This window comes from Rhinolophus sinicus, linkage group LG14 (genome assembly GCF_036562045.2).
Source record: "Rhinolophus sinicus isolate RSC01 linkage group LG14, ASM3656204v1, whole genome shotgun sequence".
Classification (NCBI taxonomy): Eukaryota; Metazoa; Chordata; class Mammalia; order Chiroptera; family Rhinolophidae; genus Rhinolophus; species Rhinolophus sinicus.
In genome coordinates, this window is record NC_133763.1 from 1696542 (window position 1) to 1713329 (window position 16788).

At 47.4% G+C, this 16788-nt stretch overlaps 2 protein-coding genes and 1 long non-coding RNA gene across 4 annotated transcripts in view; 2 read left to right on the forward strand and 1 right to left on the reverse strand.

Moving 5' to 3' along the window:
• CNGB3 (cyclic nucleotide gated channel subunit beta 3) overlaps window positions 1–4386 on the forward strand; it is a 137811-nt gene extending 133425 nt beyond the window's left edge. For both annotated transcript variants that reach the window (XR_012491810.1, XR_012491811.1), the window contains exon 23: window positions 4251–4386. The gene's annotated coding sequence lies outside the window, so the exon portion shown is untranslated. The remainder of the gene's footprint in view (window positions 1–4250) is intronic.
• The window catches only part of CPNE3 (copine 3), a 38965-nt gene that overhangs the window by 21943 nt on the left and 234 nt on the right, over window positions 1–16788 (reverse strand). Inside the window, exons 2-6 of the mRNA XM_074319048.1 lie at window positions 7209–7348; window positions 6766–6945; window positions 5459–5533; window positions 4306–4377; window positions 198–281 (exon numbers count right to left, since the gene is read on the reverse strand). Coding sequence (XP_074175149.1) covers window positions 198–281; window positions 4306–4377; window positions 5459–5533; window positions 6766–6945; window positions 7209–7340 — 543 coding nt within the window. The 5' untranslated portion in view covers window positions 7341–7348. The remainder of the gene's footprint in view (window positions 1–197; window positions 282–4305; window positions 4378–5458; window positions 5534–6765; window positions 6946–7208; window positions 7349–16788) is intronic.
• On the forward strand, window positions 4614–16331 carry LOC141568632 (uncharacterized). The gene is made up of 4 exons (XR_012491814.1): window positions 4614–4713; window positions 13937–14112; window positions 14923–15028; window positions 16054–16331. It is a non-coding gene; the product is annotated as an uncharacterized LOC141568632 (long non-coding RNA).

Sequence of the window (16788 nt, forward strand, 5' to 3'; positions counted from 1 at the left end):
TCAAAATGAAAACTTGACTAAGAATGAAGGCTGGCAGTACCTCATTGAAGGAAGCAAAATACGCATGCTGACCTTGTGTCTCTGGCTATATGCCTGAACTCAGATTGATATTTTTATAAAAACATAATTTTTTAAAAATTCAGATTACTACAATTCCAAAGACAACGTCAACCCCATTTGCAAATTCAGCTGCCCACCTCTGTCCGATGGACCATGAGCCAATTCCCATCAGATGTCTGCTTGTGAAATTCCAGGTATGGATCTGACTTTCCAAAGAGATCCTGTATTTTAAAAAAAACACAACATGAAACCACACTTGATGCATGTTACATAGTAACATCACCGGAAGTCTGTCCTCCAGAGTACAGCACCGTAGGATACAACACACCTCCCTCCTCACCATGTGAAAAGTTGCTGACGTCCGCCAGGACCGGGAAGGCATTTCTGACAACTGCTCATAAGCCTGTGTATCACACATTCACTTCTCAAAAGGCAGGATCAATATGACCCATCACTAGTAACAGCGGTTTGGTTGCTAGAAGTTCTGCAATTTGGGTTTCATTTTCTTCTTGACATGAGTCATTTTGAGAGAGATTTATAAATATTACAACTGTAAAAAAAACTATCTGCTGGGGGCTTGTTCTCATTGTTGACCGTGTTCATATCACACTGGGCAGTTGGCTGTAAACTATTTTCCAAGCATTCGTCATGCTGACTAAGGGACAGGGCAGTTCATGGCCATCAGATGGATTCAGAGGGGTCACACGATTTGCAAGATCACATCTCCAGTGACTGATGGAGCTGAGTCTTGACTGCATACCTTATCCTTCTATGTGTATTCCACACATTTCTTTACATACACAAGGGACAGTGGTACACATGTGGGAGGCACAAGAGAATTACTTCAGGGCACAACAAAGTACATCTTTCTCCTTTGTCATTCACCACAGCACTCTTATACAGTGCTCAGAACTACCCTCATCACCATCCTCAGCACACGCACATGTGTACACATGCACATGTACACACATGTATACACATATACATACTCATGCACACACACACACACACACACGATAAAATTCTGGAAGGATGTACAAATCACTGCTAGATGTAAACTCGAGTAGTGAGATTATGGATGACTTTATTTTCTCAGTTCTGTTTATCTTCAATTTGAAACTTCCATACCCCTTAGAATATATTGTTTGTTATTTGTCAAAATGAAAGGGCACCTGTTCGTTAACTCCACAGTAATACATGCAGCTGTGTCCCTGAGCCGAAGATTTTTCAATCCTGAATTAACCGCCATACTAAATTAAGAACTAAGATACTATCATTTCCCGCCTCACTACAGTGTAACGCCAAGCAGGAGACATACGTGGTGCCGTCAGAAACCGAGACTGTGCAGAACTTTCTAAAGTGAACCTTGTCTCCAGAAAGCCTCTCCTATTCACGTAATAAACCTCTCTGTGCTCCATTCTATAGTAACAGCATTACGCATAAAGAAGTTGACTTTCTAAAAACACATTAACATGCCCCATCTCATCTTAGAAATAAACCTATGAGAAAGACAGAATAGCAGTGTTACCACTTTGAAAGTCCGAAAACAGACCTTGTTTGAAAGTCCATTGAGTTGTCAGTAGAACAGCAATAAGAATTAAAAGTCCCTGACTCAGAACATGTTAAAAGAACATGTTAAAAGGTGGAGGAAAGTATGTGCATAGTATGATCCACTTAACCAACGGGTGGGGGCTGGAAATCTCAGTACAAACGCAAATACGTAATACATACATACTCATATGTACATACATACGTATCTATATGGACATACACATATACATACACACAGAGACGAAGACAAACACACACATGTATACACAGACATATACACAATGTATATATACACAGAACCATACACACACACACACACAGAAAACCTTTGATTTTTTTTTTTAGGAAACTGAAAGATTAAACGATAAAATGTAAATTTAAAAAAGTATTACCTATAGAAAGGAAAGAGGAAAAGAACTGAGAGTGGACAGGGAAAAAAGCTAAATTTCTTGAATAGACTTTGTTTCATAGACTTAGCTGTAGAACCATGTAAATCTTGCACATGATTATAAAACAAAATTAAATCAAATTCTTTCCAAAAAAGCAATTCCTAAATATCGAAAGCAGAATTCAACTATGTGTCAATGTGACATCATAACCATTCAGAGGAGAGTTCTTTCTTTAAAACGTCAGAATCAGACTGTGTAACCTGAGTGGCATATAACTCTAAGGCTCAAAGAACGTCAAGGAAAGCTCACCATGTTCTCGGGGAAAATATTTTAATCATCACATGAATGTGTTCATTCAGAAACTATTAGAAATTACGTAAGAGAAGACAGATAGGTAATTATGTTAATAACTTTGGGAAGCAAGATGTTCAGCATGAGATAGAGGTAAATACAGAAGTAAAGCCTCGGAATTCTATGCCTGAATTGGAAATAGTTGTACAAATTTATAATTTAGTTTCTCTTTAAAAAAAAAAGTCTTCCTGGTATCTGTCTACTGAAAAGTCCTAGAAACATGGGTGACAATCAGCACAGAGCAGCAGCCCAGCCCCGGACTGTGGTGTCAGGGGCCATTTCCTGATGAGCAGTGAGGCTGTGTCGTCTCCAGTCGGGGCCGAGAGCAGATAGAATGAGCCTGGGCGCTGTCACCCGCAGCAGGGGAGCTAGCTATCCAGAAAGCCTGCGCTGTGCTAGATGGTCTCAGGGACAGACTTAACAAGGCTCCCAGGCCCAAGTTCGGGTACTTTGAGCACCAACAAGAGCTCATCGATAGGGTTCACAGCAGGACTAAAAATAAAAGACAACAAACACACACAAAGCCTCATGGGTCACATTTAGAGAATAGTGGGGAACCCTCTTGATTTATTCTGAAAAATGGTAAATATAGGGGGAAAAATGAAACATTTTAACCTGCCTTTCTGTACAACCTTTATCTCACAATAAATAAACACTCGATGTGGAGAAGAATACTTCTCCCTGTAGCAGTATTCTCACTGATAAATGACAGCGTGAGAACCCCACTGTTTTACAGAACCTTAATAAAATAACGTACCTGGTAGCTATCAGTGGGGACTAACACCCCAGAAGACACAACTCAACAGTGTGAGCCTCCTGATGGAGTTACGGGCACCACCTATGAACCTGTCTTACCAACAATTCCAAATGCCACCAGAGTATCTCTCCAGATTCAATGACCAGCTTACAGAAATCAGGAAATAAAGGTGGAGAGAGGAGCGTATTAAGTGACACCACAGAGATTTAATCACCCTACACTGACGGGAAACTTCTACAGGACAAAGTAGTCAGTTTCTTTATTGAATAAGTGCCAGGAAGGAAGGAAGGAAGGCTGGCTGGCTGGCTGGCTGGATGGATGGATGATGGATGATGGATAGACGGGAGGAAGAAAAGGACAAACGAGAGGGAATGACAGAGGGAAGAAAGAAGTAAAAGGAAAAAGGGAATTTATAGATTGAAAAAGGTTTAAGAGACATTAACCAATTATATTTTTAAAGAGTCTTTAGAGATACATCAAAAAATTTACAGATGAAATAATCTGGGAGGAGGGAAAGTAGGTGGGTAGAGATGAAACAAAATTGGTCATGAGTTATAGTTGTTGAAGATGGGTGATGGGAACATAGAATTTTTTTAAAATACTATTTTATTTTTGTATATGTTTTAATTTTTCCAAGATTAAAAAGTCCATGGGTACCAGTCTAAGATGTCTGCAAACTGAACTGTATGGCACATGCAAGTGGTGAAGATACAGATTGGAATACAGAATTAGGCACCGAATCACTCGCGGGATGGCTGCAGTCCATGCTGCACACTACACCTGGGTCATTAGGGGCTGGTAGTCGTCCTTCACTAAAAACACTGACTTTTGAACACAAAGGAAATTCTGTAATGCATAAAGCATGAAAGTCGTGCTTCTTTCCTTCAGGTAACACAAGTACACTCTCTCAGATGTCTTTTACAACAACATTCATGCTTGTATTAACTCCTCTTTTAAGCCAGGGAAATCCTTTGATTACACGTAGAGGAAAGAGGTTAAGGGAAATCTCTCTCTCTCTCTCTCTCTCTCTCTCACACACACACACACACACACACACACACACACGGGGAAGCAGAATTTGATTTGGAATTGATGATCAGATGGTGGAGTTCCTATTAACTGCATTATATTTCCTCACACAGGAATGAAAGTGGGCAAAACAGAATATCCTGGCTGAACTCTGCATCAGCTACCCACCTTATTATCCAGTTTTCTTGCTTCCATTTCAAACAAGACCACTCGGTTATCCTTTATTTCTTCAGCTGAAATCTATGAGTAAATAAGGCAAGTGAAAGAAAATACGTCTTAGGGATTCTGATAAACTCAGGAAAAAGTGATTTATTCTGTTATCTAATAGTATATAAAGTCTGCACTAATATAAATGAATTCTAGAGTGTTTAACAACTGCATTGTACAATTAAGAGATTTATCATTATATATTTTATACATGTGAAATAAATATTTTCCCAAAATGTGCCAAATCTGCATTATGCAACTTCCTTTTTAGATGCTGTTGACCAAACTGGATCGTCCTCATTCCAGTGAAAAATCACAGCCCTGGGAGAGTTCACAGCAGCAGCTACAGCTCAGCACGCATTGAGACACGTGAGTGAATCACACTTAGAGAACACTATCAGTTGAAATATCAGATCAATATTTTCCATCCAATTTCGCTGAAAGGCTTATTCTCCTTAAAAACACACGCTAGGCTATCACGGCCCCAAGAGCGTCCAGCTAACAACCAGTGACGTGCTCTGGGCCACAGAAGTCAACCTCCCAACAGGCCGAACATTCTTATGCTTCAGGAAATTTAAACTAGAGCAAAACAGCTGCTCAGAGAAATGTGTCTGCTAATGGCTACAGCCCTCAAACATGGCTCTCGGGGAGCCCGCCGTCCTTTCTCAGTCAGAGCTAAGTCAGAAAGACCACTCCATGCCAGGACTCCCTGCTCACGCTCTGGAAGCAGAGAAACAACCGCATGGCATTGTGTAACTTGAGACCTTAAACAGGGTGAGGCATACAATCCTTTGCCTGGGGCAGCAGTCAGCAGTGAAAACCAGGTGAGAGGTGGGAGGCAGCCCCGGGCTGGGGCCCTGTACAGTGGAAGCCATTCTGGAATTTACGCTCCCTGAGGGTGATCGGCAACTCTAAGAAGGGACGGGATCCACCCTGCATGTCCCTTTCTTTCCGGCACACACATTTCCCATTTGTGGTTATGGGAAGGCAGGGTAGATGGAGAGGGCCACGTGGGATCAAGTGACACAGCACGGCTGTAGGACATGTGACATGTACAGGGTCTGCATGTCCTATTATGTACATCTTTGGAGGCCAAAGACAAACATCTTGTTACCGTAATGCTGCCCTTCCCGGCGGGTCGGCCATTTCTCAGCACCAGAGGTCGGGTCAGCTTCTTGCTGGAAACAATCTGTAACAATGGGAAAGTGATACAAAGTTTCGTGAAAACACAGAAACAAGTTGAGTATAAGTTTGCTTACAGTCACTAGAAATGGAAACATGAAGTGCACTCCTTAGAGATGGAGCCATTGTGAAACGCAGACACATTCAAGACCCACTGGAAACACTGCCAAGGCCCCAGGTCGGGCACATACACCCTCCCCACCCCCCGCCCACTGGGTCCCTTAGGAAGTATGTGCGCATGGACCGTCTTCCAGTGGGGGAAGAGTGTCAGGTGCCCAGTGCACACACCTCATGGAGCCGGCACCCCTGGCCTCGGGACACTCAACCAAAGGAACCCGATTTCTCAGCTGACACTTAACTGTAACACAGTCCCCACACAGTGTCATTTTGATTAAAATCATGTAGCAGGCCTGGGTACTCCCAATCAGGTATTTCTCTCAAATTCATTTTAATTCTGGCCACACCTTTCCCCAAAAATATGTGCTTCTCCAGTGTTCCTTTTGACACTATTTATCATAAAGTTTTAGAAGACAGATCAACTCCATACTGCCTTTGAGACAGAGGAAATGCCATGACCTCCAAGCAGTACAACATTGGAATATGAACTCTTAAAAGACAAATCTGAGCATAAATGCCACGTACTGAAATAAAAGGGCTCCTCCCCCGAAAGCCTTCCCCATTCTATACAAATGGCCGTGACCTCCCTGAGAAGTCAGACTGAGCAGGAGCAGACTGAGCCTACAGACACACCCCCACCCCGACCCGACTTGTCCTGTGCGGGAAAGACACTAATACAGGGCGGGGTTCCGGTAGAGGCAGGAGAGAGGACCCCGTGAGCACAAGTGGTCTGGGCGTGGGGGCCGCACGCCAGGAGGAGCCACAGAAGCTGCTGCAGCTCTGCCAGCGTTTGTGGCTACAATGAGAAAACCTGTAGCGAAGGCTGTACCAGCCACAGGCAGCAGCTCCGGCAGTGGCGTCACTTACTGAAATGTCCACAGACACCCCAACTCCATGGGCAGTGAGCTGCGCCAGAAACACTCGGCCCTGCCCTCATGAAAAGTGACACCCATTCTGTAATGCTCAGCCAACCGCGCTAATGGGTGACTCGTCTTTAAAGTGATTACATGGCTTTCGACTTTAAAACTTAAGCTAATGAGCACTTATCAAAATGCCCGATTCTTTGCTTAAAATTTGGACACGACATTGTACGGCCATAGTATGGCCGTGACTTATACTCACTTGTCCAAGGGTGCATTCACACTCGCCTAAGAAGTCGTCGTCGCTCAGCTCGATAGTTTTGTTGTCGATGTCGTAAATGCCGAATTTCAACTTCTGAACCACTTCAAAGTAGTAGTCAATAATAAATGTCTTGGAAAATTTGGGACTCAAGCAATTCTTAATCTTTTCTGTGCGCTCAACCTGTACCCACCGTCAAAACAAAAAGTCTCTTCAGATCACAGGTGGATTGCATTTTAACATCCTACGTACTACATGTGAATAAATGCAGGCACGATAGCTAAGCAAGTGCCTGCGTATGTATAAAAAGTTCCACAATCAAGGACCAACTGCCCAAGAAACTGCACTAACAGATGAGGCGGTTTAATTATTTTAACATCTTTAAATCCTTCACGTGGTCAAAGGAGCAATTCAGCTCGCTTTTCACCTTCAGTGTTTCACATTACCTCATACCACTGTTGCCCGCTCGTACTCAAAAACAGCACGCACAAAGGGTCCGACTTGGACCCCACGTCTTTGTCCAGAAGGTTGTCACAGGAGATGTTGAGCTCCACCTTCGTCACGCACTGGGCAGCCATCTCGTGAGCTGTATGCAAAGCAAGGACAGGAGAGGCCAGTGAAATGGTGTCAGGAAGGCGCACGCGTTCCCGGTGAGGCCAGGGCACAGAACCTGCCAGAAGGGACTTTGCAGTGCCTCCCGGCAACTCGGATGCCACTGGCACTGCTTCATCAGACTCTCACCGCGGTGGGACTCATTTACTGCACGACATACAACGCAGTTTTTAAGACAGCAAATGAGACGTACTAACCTTCTTTTCACTTCACTGTAAATTTCACTGTAAATCGACATTCAGAGAACGTCGAAGTAGCACTCAGCTACAAAATACATTAAACTACAACTTTAATTTTACTTTTATTTGTTTATGTAACAAAATACTAAGTGAGATATTTAGTGTTTTCAAAGAGTTTATGCTAAAACCCAAACTCAGAATACAAGACCCCAAATACATTCCCCTCACCCCCACCCTGTACAGCGGGGTTCTCCAGTGGAATCCCCGGGAGTTGTCACAGCTCCTCGTCACAGTCCCCCATGCAGACACACTGTGACTGGATTAGGGTGCAGCCCGGGCCTCGTGTAGACAGGGCTCACAGACCCATGTTCTACGGAGGTTCCCGCAAACAGGCGTGGCTCCTCTTTCCTCAAGACTCGCCAGAAATACCAGTTAGCCTGACTCTCCAACCCCTTTCCCCCCACCTCCAGTCAAGATATGAAGAGGACAGAGGATGAGGCAGAGTTTGTGGGGGCTGGCCTGGAGAGGGGACACAGAGCTGAGGGTGAGCGTTCGCCTCCCTGAACCCAGGGAAAGGAAGGCAGTGCATTCCCGGGGGGGTGCCCACCCAGCGGGCTGCCCCAGGAGGTAGGAGGGCACCTCCTCCCCAGAGCGGGGGCAGCGCCCCTCGAATGTGGCCTCTGACGCCCTGTGCCCTCCAACAGGGATTGGCTGAAATTCTGGGACAGCAGGAACAAATGCACGCGTCACCCGTTATTCAAATGGATTTCTGTGCTGTACAAAAGGCCCTTGCAACTGAAATAAGCAGGATTACGATAGACCTTTGACAATGTCAAAAACAACTCACGTCTTGTAAAAACTCTTAATTACTAATGGACTCTAAAGCAGTGCAATCCTAATGTGTGTCAAATATCAATATTAGACTTAAGGTTCCTACATTAAGGGAAACTGAGGCTAATGAGATGGGTTTTGTAGTTGTAATAGCTGGAAACCCCCTTTGAAAGCAGCGCTGTGTGTGTCGTGTCACAGGAAGAGAAGCTTTCCTCAGTGTGGAACAAAACCCACACGTCCCCTGCTTGCCTCTGGAACCAGTGTCAGTTGTGTAAGCTTGTTCTCTTGCGTAAGGCAGCTCAGAGCCTTGTGCGCCGCACGTCAGCAGGGGATGGACTGACAGCGAGCCGCGCTCCTGAGGAACAGCCGGTAGAGAATGCTCAGCTCGCACCCAGGCAGCCCTCAGATTCCCCAGGACGGGGAGAAGCCCACAAAAATGAAGATGACATCTGCATGGAGTCAGTCGCACCACAGGGAGACACGGCACACGGGACGAGCACGGCTTTGCCTGAACGTGCTCAGACAGGAGCTGCAGACACAGCAGCAGCCAGGCACAGGTGAGTCCGCAGCAAACGGCTGGCTGTGACATTCCCCACTGCTGCCAGGACACCCATTTCCTCCACTGGCAGCACTGCCCCTGGAAACGACTCTGAAAGCAGCCCCATTTTTATCCAGACACCATTAGGCTGAATGGCAAAGGGAAGAAATGACACAAACACGGGTCTGGAGTTGCCACCAGCAGTGTCCTGGAGGATGCTGCTGCTTCCGTCCTGTGTAATTACCAGCGTGTGGCACACAACCTGCACAAGCGCAGTGGGGCTTCTGTTCCCATGGAAGAAAAGACAGCAAATGTTCTGTGCCCTTGGAGTGTGGGCAGCAGGAGCTGTGGCCGGGCTCAGCGAGCAGGCCGAGGAGGGCACGTGCAAGTCACCCCGTGTAGGTGTTTTACTCCCCAAAGAGCAGGGTGATGGCGAGAAGACAGAAGAAGCCCCGGACCAGACCACAGCTTCTCCGCTGTACAGATTCCTTGCTGGACAACCGTTGGGTTTCCGGAATGCAGACAACCCAGAACTACATGTCCGCCGGCCCCCATCAGCCTGCCTCGGCCTGGCCAGTCGCTTCACGTCTCGGGCCAGTGCACATCCTGCCACCGTCCTCTCTCGTCACATCACGTTACCACTTCCGATTAAGGACGACGTGGCTGGCTGCCCAGGGCTCGGTCGCAGGTGCCCAGCCTGCCTGACCCAGCAGCTGCGGCCTTGAGGCTCCAGCGGCTTCACGACGTCACGCAGCTCAGAGCCCTGTACGCTGTGGCTCTTCTTCCGTGAAGCCGCGCGACGCCCCTGCGGGTGGACGCGGGGCCGCTGGTCTGCACTGCGGCCCCCGCGTGCGTGGCCCCTCAGCCTCTCCACGGCCGTGAGCTGCAAACAGGGCCCCTTCCCCCGGAAGCACAGTCTGGCACAGGTCACCTGCGGCAGAAACAGCGATGGCTTTGGAGGCAGGATGCTTCAGCCCCCTTTCTCTCCCACCCTGGAGGGTGTCAGATTTGCCAAATCAGCCCCCTGAACTTCAGTTTACTCGTCTATCAGGTGAGGATTAAAAACTCCGACAGTGGGCGTGTGTAGCTTGCTCAGCACATACGAGACACTGCTGGGAAAACTGCAGCAATTGTTATTAACTGCTCAGATGTTTCAGTCGGGTGTCTCAGCACAGGTGGCTTATGACTAATAGTAGGACAGAAAGACCCCTCTCCTCCTCGTTTGGAACCCCCATAAAAGAATCTCCGGGATTTACACGAAGTTAATTTGCCAAAGCAGTCAGCCTTGAGGACACGTCGGTGCTTGTTTTCCTAAATCCCCTCAGAGGTAACCTGAGCCACTGCCCAGCTGGGGCACAGAGGAGGCACCAGTGACAGTGCCTTGTCACTTATCCTCAAAACAACTGCGTGCCAGTGCCTTCAGTAAACGTCCACAGTGAGCTACAGGATGAGGAGGTTGGTGACAGTGAAAGTTCCCAGAGGCCCTTCTGGTTCTAAGGCGTGCCTCCCTAACTGCTGTGCTGTTGTCAGGCTGAACGCGGGCAGGGGTAGGCTGGGGGCCTGGCATGGACACGGCCGAGGCCGCAGTGCAAGCCCTCTGCCGTGCCCGCTTCAACAAACGCGGGGAGGGTGATGCTGCAGCAAATCCAGGACATGCTACTCTGCTTGGCGGTCCCGGCAAATCGACCAGTGCACACAGTAGGAGATTCGTGTGCACCCACTGTTATGGCAAGGACGGGGTGGGGGCCCTGACACGGCAAGAGAAGGCCCTGGCGCACCTCAGAATCCTGTTGGGCGACCCATTCACTCAACAGTTACTACCGTCTTCTGGGTGTCCTACGTGTTGGGGTGCAGAAAAGGCAAAATCAGTAGCTAGTGATGTATGCTAGAAATGGCATAGGGCAGTGAGAAATCGCGTGATGCAGACGTGGGCAGGGTGCCCTCGGAGCTGGAGGGAAATCTCCTAGAGATGATGCCCACTTTCACTGAGGATGAAAACTCTATTCCACTGGGAAGAACTGGCATTCATGTTGCCCTTGCTGCTGGGTTTTCCCTTTGAACTGGGGAGAGTGGAGACTGGGAAAGGAAAGATAGTCAATAATTCCGTATATCTGGATAAATTTTAGTTTTGCTTTTTACAATTTTCAAAGTGCTTCCAAATAATACATTGTCCTCCGAACCTTACACAGAAACCTGAGTGGGTCAGGCAGGACAGGGTCACTGCTGTGTTACCAGGAAAGAGGTCAGTATGGCATGCTATGGCCATCACAGTGAGGCTCCAACGTCTGGGTTGCCCCAGGATACGTTGATAATTTTCAGCACATTGCTAATTTTCAAAAGAATGCATAGTGCCTATTAGAAAAAACAAATGAGTTTCTCAAAAAAGGTTAAATTACTCACCTGAGAGAAACAAGCTAGTAAATGGCAAGGCCAAGGTAAGAACCCAGATTCTTTCCCCTTGGGCCATAATGCTCTGAGGGCCCTGAAGTCTCTAATCGTTACTTAGTATCACAGAAATATTCTCTAATGGATTTCCTCACGGCTTTTTGATTAGTGTATCAAATGTAATATTCAGCTTGATACAAATTAATGAATACGATCTTAAAAATTATGAGATTAACATTTAGGCTACAACTATTAATATTTTTCTAAAACAAATGAAACCAGAATAACCGTAGCATGCCACAGGGGTGGAGGAATTGGATGGTTGATATTTACCTCCTAGCAGTTCCTCTTCCAGACAGCCCACTAGACTGTAAATTACTTAAGGCAAAGGAAGCACTTTCTCCTTCCGGGGTCTCCACACACGGACCTGTGCAGGGTCCCAGCACCTCCGTGGTTCCTGAGGGCGCGGCTGGGCCATCTTAGGGCACAACAGCGATTCTTGGTATCCAGACTCAGAGTGAAAACCTTGTGCTGAAGGAATCTACAGTGAGCTGCCTTGCATTTAGTAAGAAAGTGATGCCCACATTTTTGTTTTAATTTCTGCCAAGAGATACTAGAAAGGGGAAGAGGAGCTAGGGCAAGCATTACAGCACACACACAGACAAAAGGAGGTGTTTTCTTTTCATTGTGAGAAGGGACCAACAGGAAGGGTCTCTACATCAGAGCTACAAAAACTGGCCTGCAGCTCTGTGGGTACCACACGTCCTAACTTCTCTAGGCCCCAGGTTTTCCACTGTTACATGTGAGCTGAGTCAATCACTTCTACGCTTCCTTCCAGATAATGTTCTATGACTCATGTAATCACACTGAATGTGGATCATATTTAGAAAGTGGTACTAGGGGGGGAAAAAATGTTTTTAAGTAGAAATATATCAGGAAATTTATAAGAACTCAAAAAAGAAAGAGAAAGAAAGGATAAGATTTTCAAAATTCAGCCTTCATCTTCCACGCGAAAAAGCTGCATCTGAAAATATATGTATTTAGATGCTTTCCCATTAGTTAGGTACCTTTGCTTGAAATTGTATTAAAGTCCCTACCCCCAGGTGACTTGAAAAATAATGCTCATCAACAAACAAAAACCAGGGCCTGGTCCATGCAACCTGACAAGGAAGCGAGTTTTCCTACCAGCCATGGACTCTGGCACTGTTAAACCCTCAGGTCACGTCATGGCAGCAGAAGGAAGCAGCTTGGGCCACCATTTAAAAAAAAAAAAATTTCCAGATTCTTGAATATTCTGACTATAATCTCAACAGTAATACTATTAATGATACCTACATGTTCCGAACTGGGGAAAGCAGGAGTTAATACAACAGTGTTAACACACAATCAACTCTTAATTTTAAAAACAAGAAGTATGTGCAATCTTACCCTGTCCTCATTGCTACAAAGGGAGCGATTAGCTAAGGCCCCTTCCTTGGTTTCGCTAGAAAATCCCTAAGATCCGTTGATCTGTTCTGCTTCATGGCAGGCCCGAGTTCACTTAACACGTGTTTCAGGTTACACTACTTTTCTAATCCCTCGGCCACAGTACATACATTTTAGAAATGTCACTGATTATATTTTCGAGCCTACGAAGAAGAGTTCATCGTAGGGGTACCCAGTGAGGGAGGTGTTAATAAAAGTCAGATGCAGTGACAGCACCTCAATGTTGCCTTGCTTTACCTCCTGGCGTCTTGGCAAAGTTAGCTACCAAGTACCCGTCTGTGAAGTGAATTATCTTACCAAAAACTGCCGTGATCAAAACCAGAGCTGCATCCCCTGGCAGAAAATTCCAGCTGTTCCACAGGAAAGTTTTACAATCACATGGCCTGAGTGAAACTGCTGCCATCTGTGCACGGGCAGGCTGGGTGCGATACTGAGGCACGTCCACCTTGGAGACCACGTTCCCTGGGGTCCCCAGTCCCCTCCCAGCACCTGGCAGAATCTCCCAGAAGTCAGAACTTCTCACCTGCCCAGATTATCCAACTATGCCCAATTCTCAAAACCAAGGGCCTCCTTCGCTCCTTGGGCAAGACAGACATGTCACATTTGTCACTGTCATGATGAACAATGATATGAAAATTCTTTCAGTTTAGAGCAGCAGCAGCAACGACGACTTTGTTCTCAAGGCTTAAGCGTGTATGTTGAGCAAGGACTGTTGAGATGTTTATACATTTCCTGATTTCAAGAAATTTGTTTCATGGTTGCTTAGCACATCCATGTCAGCTGTGTTTAGCTTCCAGGAAACCCCTTCACAGTCTGCCCTCAGGAACAGCGACTACTGCTGTTCATTCACTCCACACCCCTTCAGCAAATACAGGCCACGGACTGGGTGGGGCATGGCTCTGAGGTTAAGAGACAACACTTGAACAAAACACAAATATCGCTTAGGAGGCTCCACTGCCGGGAGACAGACAATAAAGAAGATAAGTACAGTGTATGCCAGGCGGTAGTAAGCGCTAAAGAGAAAACTAAAGCAGGGAAGGTGGGTGGTAATTTTAGATAGTTTCACACCGTCAGGAAATACTTGTTCTGATTTTCACTTCTTTTTAAATAATCCTGACCCCTAAACCGACGAACATGTGGACAGGCAAGTTCCTCTTACCGCTGCAGAGATGTATTTTATTTTAACCTGAGCATCACCTGAGAGTCTGGAGGTGTGGAACCAAACGTCAGAGCACTGAAGGAGCCCGATGACAGCGCATATTACAGCCACACTGTGGCTTTGACAATTTTCACAGGAACCAGACACAATACCTCCGCTTGGTAAGAGGACGTTTCAAAACTGATTTGCTAAAATGAATATGTAGTATTTCCTTCTCTTTTTCATGGGGAAACTATATTAATATGCTATCCATCTAATTTATATTGGTGAATTTGACCATTACACTAATTTTATAATGTCTTTTTAAAAATTATGATTGCATACTGGTAAGCTGTTATATATTAAAAGAATAAACAGCCTCTCCAGAAGAATCCCAATACCACCCCCCACCCCAGCTTCTTCGAATGCATTTAGGCCAGCATAATCGGAGTAAAGGGAGTTATCATTGTGGGGACAGCGCCCGGAGTGCAGTTTCCAGGTTCTCGCTATCACGTGGAAAGGTGCTCACTGGGGTAGTACATGGCCATCAACTGTGATTGGATGGCCATCAGCTGTGACTAGTTGGCCGTCAGCTGTAACCAGTGAGCCATTGGCCACTAATATAACTGCTGTGGCTACGCTAGCAGCAAATGGGGGCTAGCGAGAAGATGGTGGCTGAGCTGGCAAGCGCAGATTGCTGTTAGGATGGTGGGTTGCGGACAATGTGGCTCCTGCTTCCTGTGTCTCCAACCCAGCCGCCAGCGAGAATATAGTGGTATGACTCCCCTACCTCTGGCTCTGTGGGTGTGCCTTTTTGGCCTCACCATATCCTGCGTTCTTATGCGGGGAGCGGGACCAGAGGCCCCGCGTGACACCCCTCGTGATAATCATGATGTTACCAAAATGTCTACATAATGTCTACTTTTAATAATCATATCAGACACTTAAATAATGTAGTTAAGTAAGTAAAATCTATGATATTTTACTTTTAGGTGCTAATTCAAACCTCCTCCTGAGCGAATCTTTCAACAACTCTTGCAGCAAATAGCCTATGATTTATTTGAACTTTAACCTCGATTAGCAGTCCTTCCAAGACAGGTAAGCATGTGAAGGGGAACAGTGATGGGGAGGCAGCTAGCCTGCAGGGTGACGGTAACAGTGGGTACCTTAAAGGAATGACCAGGTTTGGACTCCTCAGACTCGCTGAGGACCAGCGAGGAAAGAGGCAGGCGCTGCTTAGAGAGCCACCTAAAGGTCCACGCTTTTGAAGAACAGTGCTGGCTCATTACAAATCTCTGAAGGTCAAAATGTTATTTAATTATATTTTACATCCAGTGCTAACTTTCTTAGTTTTGCCGACAGGGAGACTTTCTAGCATAATAAATCTCTGACTACAGAAAGTTTTGAAAAAGGGGCAGAAAATGAAACTCTTAACAATAGTAGATGAAGCACAGCTATGTCTAGAGCTACATTGGCCAGAACTGATAGGAGCTGGGGTACATACGGCACAAACTGGGGAGCACAACAGATGCTGTAAGGAAACGTTCAGCGTAGGGCAGTGGTGACAGCACTGCAAAGAGCACAGAAAAGTTAAATACTTCCAAACGTGTAATCCTTAGGTTGTCTTAAAGTTATGTGGAAATGAAGATGGTTGTCTGTAAAGTGTTCACATTACAGGTAAAATTAGGAGAGGTGTCCAGTCACTAAGCAGCCCTTAAAAGCCAAGACCCCTTTAGATCCCCGTCCTAACACCTCCTCTCCTTCGCCATTCTTCGGGGCCTACGTCTGAGAGAAGACACCCAAAATGCCAAGGGCGCATGTCGCTGTGGGGTGTGGGGGGGGCACCTGTCAGTCTGTGAGGCGCTGAAAGCGGGCTCCCCACCCATGCAGACAGCCTCAGCACGCCCGGTCCCAGAGGCTGGCCTCGGAATGTTTTCAGCCCACAGTGAAATGTGTTTTTCCAATTCATGAGCCAAAAGGAATTGCCTTAAAAAAAGTTCTCACAAAGACAAAAAAGTGGCCCAGGGTGCCTGCCACGGATTAAGTGTGGGTGTTGCTCTAATTGTTCTCCTTTCTTTTCGTTCCCTCTCGGCGTCCTGCACGGATGCCCTGGGCCCGGACAGGTTTTGTTGGACTGGCTGGTGGCGCTCAGAGCGGAGCACGCGGACCCCCTTCATGACAACGGCAGGACCGATGCACGGCGCTCACACGAGTGTGTGCCAACCCCTTTGCTAAGTGCCTTCCAAATACCAGCTGACTTCATCTTCACAACAACCCTCTGGCATAGGAGGTCCTTGATCTCCATTTCACAAACGCAGACAGGCTACGAGGTTGACCTGCCCAAGGTCACACAGCCCACAGACCTCGAAGCACAGGTCCGAGACCTCGGCAGCGTCTCATCCCACAGTCATGCGCTCACGCTAAACGCCCCAGAGCGTGTGCTGGGAAATCAGGGACCCGAACTCCAGCCCTGCTGGGACAGGACTGCAGCGGCGTGTCCTCGGGGTGAAGCGGAACAATAGCAGGCGAGCTGGCGGTGCCGGCATGACCTGGGAGCACCGCTGTCCAGCAGCCGCGGGCCGAGCCGTCTGGTCCCGTCCGCCCTCCCGCGGCGTGTCACTGGGGCGGCCACACACCAGCAGCCGAGCCCGCGGGGGGTGGCGGAGCGCGGTTCCCGGTTCCCGGCCGCGGGCGAAGCGAGGCCCACGCCGCCCGCCGCGCCTTCCCCGCCGCGCCGCCCTCGCGGAGCGCGTCCTCCGCGCGCTGCTGCCCGGACGGGCGCGGCCACCGCGGGCGTCCCCCACCCTCCCGTCCCCGCCGCGGCCTCGCGGGACCGACCCCCGGGGCGCCCGGAGCCT